Source organism: Glossina fuscipes, unplaced genomic scaffold, assembly GCF_014805625.2.
Source record: "Glossina fuscipes isolate IAEA_lab_2018 unplaced genomic scaffold, Yale_Gfus_2 2, whole genome shotgun sequence".
In the NCBI taxonomy this organism is placed as follows: Eukaryota; Metazoa; Arthropoda; class Insecta; order Diptera; family Glossinidae; genus Glossina; species Glossina fuscipes.
The window spans coordinates 32,845,082-32,859,839 of NW_023998416.1; the positions used below are offsets into that span (position 1 = coordinate 32,845,082).

Below are 14,758 nucleotides of genomic sequence, written 5' to 3' on the forward strand. Positions count from 1 at the left end.
TAAAAGAAATGTAAACAAAAACAACACTGAACCAAACCACTACTACAAAACATTGAGGATTCTTCCAAATATTTCGTGTTTCAAATTCAAAGACAAGAGAATGGTATGTTTTCCATGAATAAATTCTTCGCTTCCATGAGTTCTATGAATCCTATGAAAATGGATGAATTAAGAAGATAGACTGAGAAATGACGACAGAAAGAATTGTAAAATGTGTATAGATATAATTATGTTAATAGAAATGGCACTAGTTCAGTTGTCGATGTTGATACTGCTGTAGCATCGCTCCCAAATACCTTAACTTTTCTATTCGTGCGACGATATTGGTGCATTAAAAGAAATCTTGGGGCTTACTATCTCCGACTACTAAAAAGTAAGGTAAATAAATAAAAAAATTTTTATTTTATATTCTTAAATGTTAAATTGCTAATTTTAGCACCTACAAATGCCTTGAATTCTTATAAATAAATTATTAATTTGATATCTTAGAAATGAATTCTTAATTTTATAGAATTGTTAATTTTATCTTTTTCTGAAAGCATACTCGGGGGAAATTTTGATAGATGATTACGAATTGCAGAAAATACCCAAACATAGCTAGCAAATAGTACGAAACGTTGGCAGCCATGGTAAAAAAAAATGGTTATCAAGTTCTATAGTTTTGTGGGTGCATTGAAATTAAACGACCGTAAAGACATAGCGACTGTCTTTTTGTCCATAATCATATGTTCTAAATTAATCAACAACAGCAACGTTCGTTCCATAGGTGCTGTTTGGGTTTAAAATATTTTCCAAAACGCTTGCCATGAACTCTTATATGCGGCAGCAAGCGACGGTGTCAGCTGAACAAATGCAACACAGTTTTCTAAAAGACAAGCAAGCGTGGGAAAATGCTATCGCTCTGTACCAAGGGCCAGATCCGCTTGACCACTGGTGGAATTATATATGCTGGTATGAAAATCACGGTCACGGCGATCCGGATAACAAATTTCGCGAAACCTTGGAAAGGTGTTTGACTCTGTACGAACACAGTGATTATTATAAACAAGATGTGCGTATGGTGCGTTTGTGGTTAAAGTATATTGACATGCAAAGTAATCCGTTGCATTTCTACCAAGTATTGCATCAACGCGGTGTAGGTAGACAATTGGCGTCCTTTTATATTAGTTGGGCTAGCTACTATGAATCGATAAATGCTTTAAAAGAAGCGGAGGCAGTTTACAATCTAGCCTTCCAAGAAAAAGCCCAACCTTATGCTGAGCTTCATCATGCTCATAGTAAATTTATATACACGAAAAGTTTAAATGCCCAGCAACATCATGTCGTTCATTACCACCTCCAGCAACAGCAACAGCAACAGCAACAACAACAGCAGCAGCAGCAGCATGTGCAGCATATACAAGCAGCAGCTAGTAGCCATGCCTCCATGCATCCGCAAACAGCTCATAATCATAATCCATACCGTCAACAAGTCTCATATCAACAACAGGCACAGCCAATAGGAGCAGTAGCAGCCACATCGCCGCAAAATCAACAACATACGCAAATTCATGGTAATCATATAATTCAGCAAAATCAACAGTTGTATCACCAAACACAACCCTCGACACATTATTCACCACACTTACAGCAGCCACATCAAATACATCAACAGCAGCTTCAGCAGCAAGTAATTGCTCATGCTCAAATACAACAACAATCAATGCAAACTCCCCAAATAACAGTAAGTTAAGTTAGATTCCAAATAAATTTCACGCTAAATAAGTATATATTAAAATTTTTTAGATGCAAGAAACTCTGGCCTGTACTGCCACGTCAGAGGCTACCGCACAAAATATATCAAATCCAAATCATCTTCAAACCCAAACAACTCTGCAAAAGCATTCCCATGTTGCGCAACAACATAATAGTGTGCCGGTTGAACAACAATTGCCGGCTGCAACTGCATCCATGTCCCGGCAGCAGTATGAAAGAGCTTTGGAAGCTTCGGTGCAACGGCAACCATTGCAAATTGCGGATGAATATCCTTTGTCGTGTGTTCGTCTGCCTCGTAAATTTGCCAATTATTGCAGCAATAGTGACGAAACTTGGCAGCCAGCACTATTTTTAGAAGAACCCTACGATCCCCAAAGGTTTTGTCATTACGCTAAAAGTTTAGTATATCCCGCAGGAGAGGGAGTAGAATACAGTCCAGAAGAAATCAAAGCAAGACGTTATATACAAAACAAACACCAACAAGAAGTGGAGAAGCAAAGCAATGAATGCATTAAATCTGCCAAAGTAGAACCTCATAAATACATTCACAGCCCACAAGCTTATGTTGAATTAAATCACATTAATAATAATAACAACCACTTGCTAGAACATAATTCGCATGAAACACAATTACAGTTAGAGCAGGCACCGCCACAATCGCAATATTCACACAATTCGAGTAACTACGAGCAACATAAACGGTTACAACAGATTGTTCAAAAGGAAAATGATGATGATAACGAAGAAGAAGTCGAACGAGAAGGGCAAGGGGAAGAGGACGACGCCGAAGACGACGCAGAAGAAGACGAAAATAATGAGACCGAAGAGGAGTCTGATAAAAATTACCATCAGCAAAGTTATCGTGCGGATGTTATTAATACCGCCGACGATTTAGAAGATCAAATTGAAGCCTCCACTATAAGTTTTAAAACGGAAGGATCTCAAAATAAAACCATAAAAATTAAATTTAAAAAAGAGAGACCCACCGCAGGTTCAGGTGACATCTCCAATGCTTATACCATTGAAAGAATTTATCAACCAGAGGTAGGTCTTACATAAGATTTCTCTTTACTAAAGTTTCCGAAAAAGTTATATGTCATTTCATTTCTTCATCTAAAGGTTGAGTCCCCCAGTGTACCTGCTTTGGATGCTAGCTTAAAACGAAACGGCCATCATAGTTTCCATCCGTATTTGCTAGGCCACACTTCTACACCAAAGACTAGCGCCAAACGTCAAAAGGCGAAAATTAAAAGAGCTTCCAATAAATACCCAATTATCGTTAGCAGCAACAGTAATTCGTCTTCAGCTGAAAATGGTGCAACAATTGCAACAATGACAAACAACGTAGACAACTCCACCACAATTGATGAACGAAAAATTAATTACGACCGTTCCATACATAATGCCACATTTAATGATAATGCTAATTATTCCTTTTCGAGTGCTGTAGCTCTCGATAATTCCAACTGCTCGCTGAGTAATGCAGTAGGACGGCTGAACTTCCGCGATGTTTCGAGCATAACTAACACAAGTCTTAATCATCAATCCAGCGTTGCTGCTGATATCAGCACATACCAAGAAAATTCCTATTTTGCCACTCAAAATGATGCCGAGGCGAAAGAATCCCGCTTGGCGAGGGCTCTGGAGACGATTGAACGCCATATGGCCAAAGAAGCTATAGATCCATTTAATAGTGAATTGTGTCGCGCTTTTTTAACCAAACTAGACTTTCCCGGTACAGATGGAGAAGCTCACGACAATTACAAGATTATACATACGCCTCTGCCTAAGATAGCGAATACTCGTCAACTAAATTTGCCGTATGGTATACAATTCCACATAGACAAAGAAATTGGCCGAGGATCTTATGGGTCAGTGTATAAAGCAACCGACGTTGCATCCGGTTCGGTAGTGGCTTTGAAATTTCAAAAACCCGCCAATACATGGGAGATATATATTTGTGATCAGGTTAGTGCACGCGGTTGAATCGCGCGTTTACGCACTCGTTATCAATTAGTTTAGAATTTTAAAAAATTGAGACGAATACATTAACAGTGCATTAACATCCTTTATTATTAAGAAAATATTACTGATTCTTACTGATTGGTATTCTCTTTCAAGGTTTTAAAGCGCATAAAGTCCGCAAGTGTTTTGCCCGGCCTAATGGACATATCGACGGCTATCATAGCGTCTAATGCCAGCCTTATAGCTACAGAGTTCTCACCGTACGGTTCTTTGTTAGACATTAATAATAAGATACGTCAAGCGACCACCAAAGTAATGCATGAGTCTCTTGTTATGCATTTTTCAGCACAAATCTGCAACATTATTCATCATCTGCATCAAAACAAAATCATCCATGCCGACATTAAGCCAGATAATTTCCTACTGATGCGTGTGCCTAGCACGGAGTTACACTTTCCCTCGCTGCGTTTAATAGATTTTGGATGTGCAATCGATATGACTTTGTTTCCCGGTGGCGATACAATTAAATTTCGTAAGGTCATACAAACGGACGGATTCACTTGCATTGAAATGCAAGAGGGTCGCTCATGGTCGTATGAAACCGATTTATTTTGCATAGCGGGTACCGTGCACGTTATGCTCTTTGGCGAGTATATGCAATTGCAAAAACGAGCAGGATCATGGGATATTAAACAAAAGCTGCCACGTTATCTTAAGAAACATGTATGGACTCAATTTTTTGGCGACATATTGAATATAAAAGCAAATCAACTGCCCGATTTGAACGCGATGCGTCACATATTTGAAGAGGAAACAGCGAAAATGGATTCAGAATTGCAAAAACAGATGCGAACATTATCTAATATATTGCACAGACGATAACAACTTACATAAAAGTTTACAGTACGATTTATATTTGATTAATTTTGCGTCTCCAAAAAATACCGTTATTTGTTATTGTTAATTATTCATGGTATAATTGGATGAAAAAAAGGATATCAACGAAAGTTTGACTTTATGTACATGTGTGAAGAATTGTACATAATTAATTAAAGGTCAACTACAAAAGTTCAGTTAATTTGCAAAAGTTTTCGCGCTGACTGAATTTTGTTTTTATTTTAGATGGAAATTTTATCAAATGAATCATATAATTATTTTATAAAAAGTTATTATTCTCTTCATTTTATTTTTTAAGTATTGAGTAATTTCTTAACTAACTTCTTGTCCATAAATATCGCAAAAAACTGCTGTTTATTGTAGTACCTTTAATTTACGTGTGAGTTAATCGGAGGTACAAGTTAAACAAAAATTATTAATCAAACAAAAACTTCTTCAATTGATTTACTTAAATAATTGTAATGTATATAAAATGTTCAATAAAACAAAATCAACAACAGGAAGGGGGAGTAAAAAGTAAATGTAAAAAAAAAAAAAAGGAAAAAATTAAATTCTTTCATTATCTTACTACCATATAAGAATAAAAGAAAAATTCTAAGAATAAATAAACGTAAAAAAAAACTAAGAAAATATTTTACGCAGTTTGCTCAATAATGTATCACGAGAGGGAAACGTCTCGCATTTGAGATCTGCTGAATTAGAATAAACAACTAGAGTGAAGAACTGCATTTGCGTAGTTTATATCGTATTGGCTGGGCGCGATTGAGATTTTTCTCTTTTCAGAATAAAAGTGATGTATGATGATGATTATTTGATCTGTATACTGTACTTTATGAATAACAAGTAAAACACACAGCATAGGTGAGTGGGCGTTGTGGGTGTGTCCTTTGTCGTTTTAAATCATTAACGCTTTGTTTTACAAGTTTGTACCTGATCTCTTCTTTCTTGTAATCGGCAGAAGCTTTACCTCAGAAAGTATATAGTTGGACAGACGGACACTTGGACATACTTAAGTGCATCCCGAATTTGAAACTGGACAAGAATTTACATACTTTACCGAGTTTTTCAAGCTTGATTCTGCGCGTTATAAAAATATTGAAAAAACATTAAATTTCAATACACTGTAATATTGGGTATGCGTAGTCAATTTTCCTATGAATGTCAGTATTTCGAACCGATCGAAAGTTTAAGAAAATTGTTCTAAGGTGTTTGGTGTTCTAAAACTTGAAGGATTTTATACTCTGCATCGCTTGTGGTGTAAGGATATATTAAATTTTTGCGGATGTATGCGATACCAACAAGGACTTGAGATAAACCCGCCTTTTTTAAGCTTGTGTGTCCTTAGTAATAAGACAGGGAAGTACACGTAAAGAACAAAATAATGTGATTGACTCGCAGAGGATATTTGCTTATTATGCACCATTCTCAGGAACTAGATACTATTGTGAAGAGTTTTTCAATAAAGCAAGGCAATATGAAGTACGGTCACCAAAAACTTGGGATTTATTGAAAACGAAATTCGGTGAGGGTCGCAGTTAAAAAGACGCGTAATGCCGGCTTCGTAGCATACCAATCAAACCTTAAGTATATTAGTTTAAAATATCTTTATACATAATTTACACTATCCCCCTGCATTATAACAACATTACAAGTTTGCATGGATGGATGCATGCCACAAGCAAAGTGACTTGACATGAGCTCACCTTTTATTATATCGGTCGGTTCGGAATCACTCCTTGTCCGTCCTGGTATACCACCTACTGAAGGATAAGGGCCATATTCAGTTTGTCGTGCTGTTTGCATCACGCAAAAAGAATTTTCAGAGACTATGTACAGTATACATATATATTCTTGATCATCGTGAAATTCTGAACTGATTAAGCCATGTCTCCTCATCGCTTCAAATTTGGTGGAAGCGTCGCAAGTTTCTGCACGTAGGTTGATATTGAAAACAGGCCGATTTCGTCAGAAGACACACACGCAGTAAAATGAACGCAAATATCTTTCTCTTTGTTTTAAATGAGTCCTATGTAATATCTATTGTGCATTATAATTCTTCTTCTCTGCAAGTCAATAAATCAACGATTGGTGACTTACTTGGTTGAGTAGAATTTTGTAAAAATATTATATACTTTATTTATTTTTTTTCATTAAATCCATTAGCAACTATAAACCCATAGCTCAACGTACGTTTACTTTGGTATAAATCATGTGCGTAGGAAGAACTACAGACCAATCAAATCTCTATCACTAACTTTTGTAATCATTAACTGCGTACACAAGCGTTCAAGAATGAGTCCAATTTACGCTAATGAGCATTTATTGTATCGTTGCAGCAGCTATCGCATAAATCATCATCTCCTCCCTAAGTAAAAATTCTAATAGGGTATAACTGTTTCATTACATTAAATTGATGTGAAAAATTTTTAGCGGTTGGGCCAACTTTTTGAACCTCTCCCCGTTCTTACGAAAAGCGAGGTCTTATATGGCATACAGAAACTAATTTCCATAATGAAAAATGATCCATGATGATAGCATTTTGACCTAAAAATTGATTGTATCAAATTTGAATCCGGTTTTTTTTGTACTCAATCCCATATATGGGTTCTAAGAAAGTGCGAGCTTTTGTACGGCAAAGCCGCTGAATGATCGCTTCGGGTCAGAGCGCAACAGCAGAGAAGTTAAACATATGTAAGTACTTTCGGGAGATCATTTTATTGTGTACTCTTTCGAAAAATTTCCGAAAAATCTATGTTTATGTATATTATGATGCATGTGATATAACTGCACCTTCGTAACCTAGAATATCCTTTACTAAATGAAGGTTTCCTCGCAAACAGAGTTGTAAGCTCGGGTAGCAAAAGTTTGCAGACGATTCTTCTTCTTAGCGATCGTCATCTGACTATAGAGATTTTCGAATTGCTTTCTGAAGGTAGTTTTGGGCAAGGATTCCAACATTTATCCAAACAAAAGGAATGACTTTATGCAGATCAATCAATATTCTTACTTTAACAATATTTCTTAAAGATTTGAATCGTTCTAAAGTCGCAAAAATGCTGAATAAAAGATTCTGGCTCTGTTTTTGTTATTTTATACTCTGAGAAGTATTCTCGTTCTCACGAGTTAGAGCTTTAGCAGTCAAGATTTACCAAAACCAGATTAGGTCCCATGGCATTTGGTCTCTGAGGTTTTAGACTGCCTGCAGACCTGCAACTAGCACACATTGAAGAGTTGTTGCGCGTCCGTCTGTCCACAATCGGCATGGGAATTTTGGAAGTTCTGCCAAGCAGGTTGACATTGAAATTAAGCCTAAGAGCGTAATTCCAGTGAAATATAGCCTGAGCTCAGCTATTTTTGCAAAAATAAAAAAATGTTGGCCTTCCGCTCGTTACTTACGAACCGCAATAGATACTCTGATAAACATTTGCACATATATTCTATAGGTGGTCCTTCAGCACATGTACAGAAATGGGAAAAAATCGGCCATACTCTCTCAATAGTATAGAATATTGAAATTCCATTCTTTTATCAATCGTTTGCAGCGCTGAGAAGGAATCTTCGGAGGGCGTAAAAAGTCTACATATTATTGACCAGCATCGGGCGGCGATGGGTATGAAAGACCCGCTTCAGAATAAAAACAGAAATTTATGAAATTTATGTACGTGTTGTACTTTATGAGTAACACACAAAAAACATGGACAGCAAAAGTATTCATAGTTTTTATTGCACAGGCGTGTGGTCGTTGCGATCGTTGCAACTTTACCTTGCTTTACAAATTTGTAGGTGATGTTTCCAATTTTGCCAATGGGAGAATGTTTACCATAGACATTAGATAGTCGGGCAGACGGACAAATGGACAGATGGGCTGATGAACAGCTGCATTCCGAATTTGAAACTGGCTACAAACTTATATACTTTGGATGGGATTCTTGAAGTTTGCCTCTGGGCGTTGTAAAGGTATTGAGAAAAATGAATTTGCGACACTCCATAATATTGAGTAGGCGGGGCGAAGCTTCCTCATTATTGTACAAATACTACTGCATCACCCATATGTCCAAAATTTTGTAAGCTTATCTGCTGTAGCTTATAAATAGTGAGCAAAGAAAACCGTTTTTTATTCCTTTTGAAAAATAAAGGCGGTCCCGGCATACGCGGTAGTGGAAACGTTTCCTTCAACCGATTTGGCACATATTGTGTATCAACCTGTGTGAAAGAACTTGCAATATTTCTACCAAATTTGAAGTCGACAGCTTCATTTTGGCGGAAGAACGATCATGCTTAAATCGATTCAGAATTCGATCTTAATCAAGAATACATACAGTGTGAAGTTGATTTCTGGGCGTTGCAAACTTCTTGACAAAATGAAAATTGATGTGCCCCTCATCCTTCGGCTATGGATATAAAAAGAAGGACACAGGGGAAATGAAGTGAATGCGCAAAGAAAAGATGGAAAAAGCGATTAAAATGGAAGAACAGCCATGCATAAGCTACTTCCGCAGCAAAGGTTTCTCAGTAAGGAAATGATTGCTGTTGGCATTAGATAGCACAATATTTTCGAATTTGAATAACTGAATAATTGAGAGATAGATTTAAGCTCAAATAAAATCAACAGAACTCCGTTAGCCTACTTTATCGCGCCTCACGCTCTACGCACGATAGCCTTAACGTGTCAAAAAGTTTATGATTACTTGATCGGAATATACAGAGATTTGCAAATACAATATTTTGCGATATCTTTCTGGTTGTAGTCTTAGGTTATAATAATACTTTGAATGAAAACTAATATATCATTATAAATATTTAGGACAGTTAGAGGTTAAAGGGAAAAGAAAACAATTGAAATTCCTTTGTGGTAGAAATGCTGATCTTCTTCTTTGCCGCTGAGTTTCTCTTCGCTCGCTAAACAGTATTTTTCTTTTTTTTTTAAAACTAAAGGTTACTTTATCGATAGATTATCTACAGGAAACTCGAAGCCTTTCCTAAAGTAGTATATGTATGCTTAAGTGGCACACCGCCACATTATTGTCCCAATAAGACTTCAAAGCGTTTAGAAATCCAAAGAAAACACATCCATAGGTATGATGTATGCATTTGCAGAAATGATTATAAAAACAACAACAATGAATTTATAATGACTTGTATTATTGTTTTTGGTTTTTTTTTTTCTTTTTTTTTTACTTTTGGAAAAATTGCTATAATTTATAAAATGAAAAAAGTTTCAAACGAATGCAATTCGTAGTGCTTTGCGAAAGAATTGGAAAGAGAGACAATTATAAGTGCAAGTAGTATGTTTATGTATGTGTGTGCGGCTTATAGTGGTATGTACCTGTATATATTGGTGAACTTATGTGACGATTGTGTGCAAAAATAATATTGCGCTTGACCTACTTTTTCTTATAAAAGCTACAAATAGAGACAGTGTGGATAATATAACTACAACTACAAACATACCTGAAATGCAATAGAAACTATCTCATCATCATCATAAACAACAACATCATTGCATTGCAATTATTTGCAATACAATATCATGGTTGCAGTTTTGAAAAGAAAGAAAACAATACATAAATACACACAAACATATATATCTACTTATAACACTAATACAACTCCTATTTTTGCTGTTGTTGTCGTTGTTATTATTACTCTAAGTCGAGTGAAAGTAAAGTGGGACAAATGCAATTGTTATTGCATTGTATTGCATTGCATTTGGTAACCGAGATACCAAACCAAACTGAACTGAACCATCCAAAGCGAGCAACTAGTTTCTGTTGCCGCGACCGATGGTAAAACAAACAGTCAATCAGTCAGCCATTTACTCAATCATTTAGTCATTCAATCAATGCAGTCGCGCTAAGTACAAGAAAAGAAACAAAAAAAAAGAAGCATAAATAAATGAATAACACACACGGCAAGTAAATGCTGCGCTTACATATACACATTTTTCATTGCTGCCACTCTATCGTCAAGAGCAACAGTAACAACAACAGCAACAACAATGGCAACAGCAACTCCTAAACTATGACACTCATAGTTACAAAAACAAGTTAGCGCGGCTAGCGAGGGGAAATTGCAACTTTTACACATTTAATCGCAAACAAAAAGAAAAAAAGTTAGAAAATAGAAAAACAGCAGAAGAGAAAATTGCATGCACAACATAATACTGAACCAACTAACCTACAGACCATCCGAAACAGTAAAAAAATAAAAAAAAGCAAAAACAACAAACAACAACAATAGCAACAACCACACTCATTTAACCATAGCCACCGAATAATCAACCGGCTGACAATGTAACGCAATCTAACAAAAGAAAACTTTCTTTTTTTCACCCTACATACCGAATGATCAACGGCACGGAAAGGCATACTGTGCAATAATAATAGGCTGCAGTCATTAGAACACTGGGAAAATATTCTTGGTAGGCAAAAAAAAAAAAAAAACAAAGATTTCTGTACGGAAATTTATAAAACTGAAGCCAGCTTCTTGCCGTTCGTTCCTTATGTTCGTAGGATTTAAATGAAGATTTTAAAACCCATTATTAGTTCATATTGCAAAGAAGAAAGTCAGGCTCGGACAAATTATGATCTGTATATATATATTGTTATTATTATTAGTTTAGCCGGAAAATAAAGTGTAGGAGTGAAGTCTTAAAGCACTAGCATCGAAGACTAGGCTTTATTGGAAACTCTACCGCACTTGAGATCTGAACCCACGATCACGACTTTTAGATAGCTAGATAGATAGATTTTGCATGCTATATGTTGCTCTACATTTCAGTTCAGAGTCGGCTACTATTGCTGAGCGGTTGTAAGCCGTCGCTTAATTGGCAATAGGCGTTTCAGAGGCCACCGTGGTTTCTAAGGTTTTTTCGAATATTCGTAGTCGAATCCGCACTGCTTTGGTGGGGCGAGCCGTTTTTCCGATTGTGTTTCTTATCCAAGTTTCGTTGATTTTCTCCTCTAAACTTCCTTTTCCTTCTGAGTCTCATCTGTTCTTTCGTCTACATTTTCTCTTCGACTTTCATCGATCGTCTCTTCTGCATTAGTATTATCTGCATTATTATTACTAAAAAGTTGAGTGTTAGCACCATAGGTTATTTGCTTTTCATATGTATTTGCATGATGATATAAAGCAGATTGAAGATCTATTATAAACGTGCGGATATACGCTATTTGATGTCATATTTTTATGTGATCTGGTAATCTGCACAAAAAAAGTGTAACACAAGTTCCTTGATTTACGGCGTAGCTCACACAGAATACATTAAATTTTGTCCACTAGACGGAAAAGTTCTGCTTCGCAGATCTCGCAAAGTACATATATATCACTCGGAAAGTAGATATATATCGTAAATAGGAAAATCCATTCAGGCGGCTTTATCTCTCTCTTCTAATCATGTGAAACAACTGTCGTAGATCTTTCTTGTTTTTATACAAGTTTTAAGCTGATTTTCGAGTCCGCACAGTGGATTTTAATGAACAAAAATTTTAAGATCAATTAACCTCACCGCTCTACATAGACAATCCCTAAGAATAATCAACAATGATCAGTTTTTTTGGACCTTCAGAAATGGCAACAGTTTCTCCGAACCGACACTTCTCTTGACTGCGCAATGATTTCTTTGCTACGAAAAGTAACATTTCGACTGAGAGTAAAAATTGCAGTTAGCTGCAAAAATTGACAGTCGATTTCTTCTTTTTCTGCAACTCAGCAAATCAACAGCAGATGATCCTCTGTGTCGCGCAAAAAAAGTTTAGAGTGAACACGAAATTCCTTGCTTAAACCTTAATCAAGTTATTAATATGTTTATTTAAATAATTATTTGTTTCTTAGTTAAGGGCCGTATGCTGAAGTTGGTTGCGCTTTCCCCAACGACAGCATAAAAATCCTAACAGTCGGTTTATTGTAAGATTAGTTGTGATATCCGAAATATGATTAGAAATATTCTTTAACGAAAGCCGTAACGTAATAGTATAGCAGCCTTCCACCCTTAACACGATACTTAAACAGAACGATTTCATTACATTACATCGGTTTACATTACTTTAAGGTATAATATAGCCTAATTTCGATGCAACCCGAATAAGATCTCGATATGACACGGTACACATTTTTTTGGTTTATATCTAAGCTTAAATTGTGTTATTCTATATGAGATTTTAATTTAAATAAATAAAGAAAGAGTTTCGTTTAGCACGGTTTCGATCGTATGGAGCACGGCAGGGATTAACAACAAGGATGCATTTATTCCCACTTTCATAAATGCCACAGCATCCCTTGCTACGGTGAGTTAAATCGTCAGCGAAAGTCATGACGTTCATTTAAAATCATTTCCTGAGACAGTGCTAGGAAATGTAATAACCTCGCTTCAGAAGACGCATGTGTACGATCGTAAAAAGATCAAGCAAATCCAAATAAAGTTGTTCGCGCTGCAAGCATTTTGAAACAAGTGCTCGCTTGTTTTTCCGGAAAAACTGGTTATGTAGCGACAATGCTGGAACCTAAAACGGCCGATACTGAATGGCACAGAACTCCTTTTTGCAGAAAGTCTTACATGTCTGAAAGTCTTAATATGGCAAACAGGCAAACCCCGCCGGATTGTTCTTCATCGTGACAATTTAAGCTCTCAGGCTTCTAACAATCGACTATTTAAGCATCCACAAAATCGAATTAATCGCTCAACCGCCGTCCAGTCGTCATTTGGCATCCAATGATCACCCAACCGCGATGTAGAAAATGCTACGACAAATGTGTGTAAATCAAAGATGAGATGGTTTTGAAATAAAAACATAACAGTTTTCCACGACAATTTATTGTTTTCTTAATTATAAATAGTGGCATACGTATTACATGAACAAATTACGTACATATTGGAAATCGCAAATAATACTATTATCACTAACTAAAGCATGATATAAGATTACAATTTCAACAAAAAGATAAAAGAAAATTAAATGAAAATAATAAAATGATTATGAAATGGGACACGGCCCGCCATTAAATTCCCTACACTTAGTCCAGTTCTCTTAGTGCAGTTACTCATATAACGACTTTTCCAAATTAAGGTGTTATGTGGAAAGTGGGCGAAAAACTGACGCAATCCGAACCATTTTCAATAGCGTTTGTCCTTGGGTTGTCATATGGAATTTTCTCGAAATATCTAAAAAAACTGCGACCTGCAGGTTGAACACAAGTCTTCAGGACACACAGCCGGACATACTTAGATCGATGTGGAAGCGACTCTGAATCGATCGGTACGCTGAAAGATGAAGTGCGTTATACTCAAATAAATGAATAAAACAAGAGGATATAGTTTGATGATTAAATCACATAATAACGTCTTGTTACCGAGGAACATAGGAACAAGCGTTGAAAAATTGCTTTCAACGCAAGGCCAAGCTTTTTGAGAGGGGCAAAAAACTTTCTTATACCACACAGCTTATTTAAGTGGTTCCACACCTTGTTGCTAGTTATACACGTTGATAGAAATCTAAGTCTTAGTATAGTAAGTAAGAACTATATTTTTATGCCTATCACTGGTTCAGCTGCTTTGAAACTTGTCTAATGGAACTGCAAAGATGACATTTTCTTGTTTGGCCACGTGAGATTCTCAAGTTGGGTTATTTTTCTCCTGCCAGTTTATGGTAAGTCCCTAAATTTCAAGATTCGCCTGCGCCTCTATCAATCTGTATTTGATATATCACACATGCATAGATATTCTTGGCTCGGTTTTCCCAGATCAAGTGTACAAAATTTATGAGAATATCATGTATTTGTCAAGAATAATGTATGGAAAGAGGAATAGAAGGAAAAAAGAAAGAGCTTTAAAGGCTGTGAGGAGACTGGAGGAAACAAATCGATGAGGATGTTGAAGGCCGGACTGATGTTTCTCTATATCCTTCACTTATCGTACTACTTTGAGATAAAAATCTGTAGCCGAACTGCGTGCATTAGCAAGAAAATGTCGAAAAGATCCATCACAACGGAAGGAGATTTAGCTAACAATGTGGGCCAGAGCTCCGATAAGCGAGACGAAGCGAATAACATTATTACTAAAGTGCTTATGGAATAGATAATAAAAATGATCGACAGAAAACCCAATAGCAAATGAATTCTTCTGACGCTTATCGGATTTCTA

General features: G+C 36.3%; 1 protein-coding gene across 1 annotated transcript; it reads left to right on the plus strand.

Moving 5' to 3' along the window:
- The first annotated feature begins 625 nt into the window (after positions 1 to 625).
- LOC119633784 (putative mediator of RNA polymerase II transcription subunit 26) lies at positions 626 to 5,062 on the plus strand. The gene is made up of 4 exons (XM_038027523.1): positions 626 to 1,723; positions 1,786 to 2,799; positions 2,875 to 3,723; positions 3,877 to 5,062. The coding sequence occupies exons 1-4, from the start codon at positions 806 to 808 to the stop codon at positions 4,600 to 4,602; spliced, it is 3,507 nt and encodes a 1,168-aa protein (XP_037883451.1). The 5' UTR covers positions 626 to 805; the 3' UTR covers positions 4,603 to 5,062.
- Positions 5,063 to 14,758: the final 9,696 nt, after the last annotated feature.

Excerpts from the sequence above, each read along its gene's own strand:
- LOC119633784 (XM_038027523.1), top strand. The coding sequence starts at position 806 with ATGAACTCTTATATGCGGCAGCAAGCGACGGTGTCAGCTGAACAAATG. Across the intron at positions 1,724-1,785 it reads TGCAAACTCCCCAAATAACA|ATGCAAGAAACTCTGGCCTG; the intron begins GTAAGTTAAGTT and ends AAAATTTTTTAG. Across the intron at positions 2,800-2,874 it reads AAAGAATTTATCAACCAGAG|GTTGAGTCCCCCAGTGTACC; the intron begins GTAGGTCTTACA and ends CTTCATCTAAAG.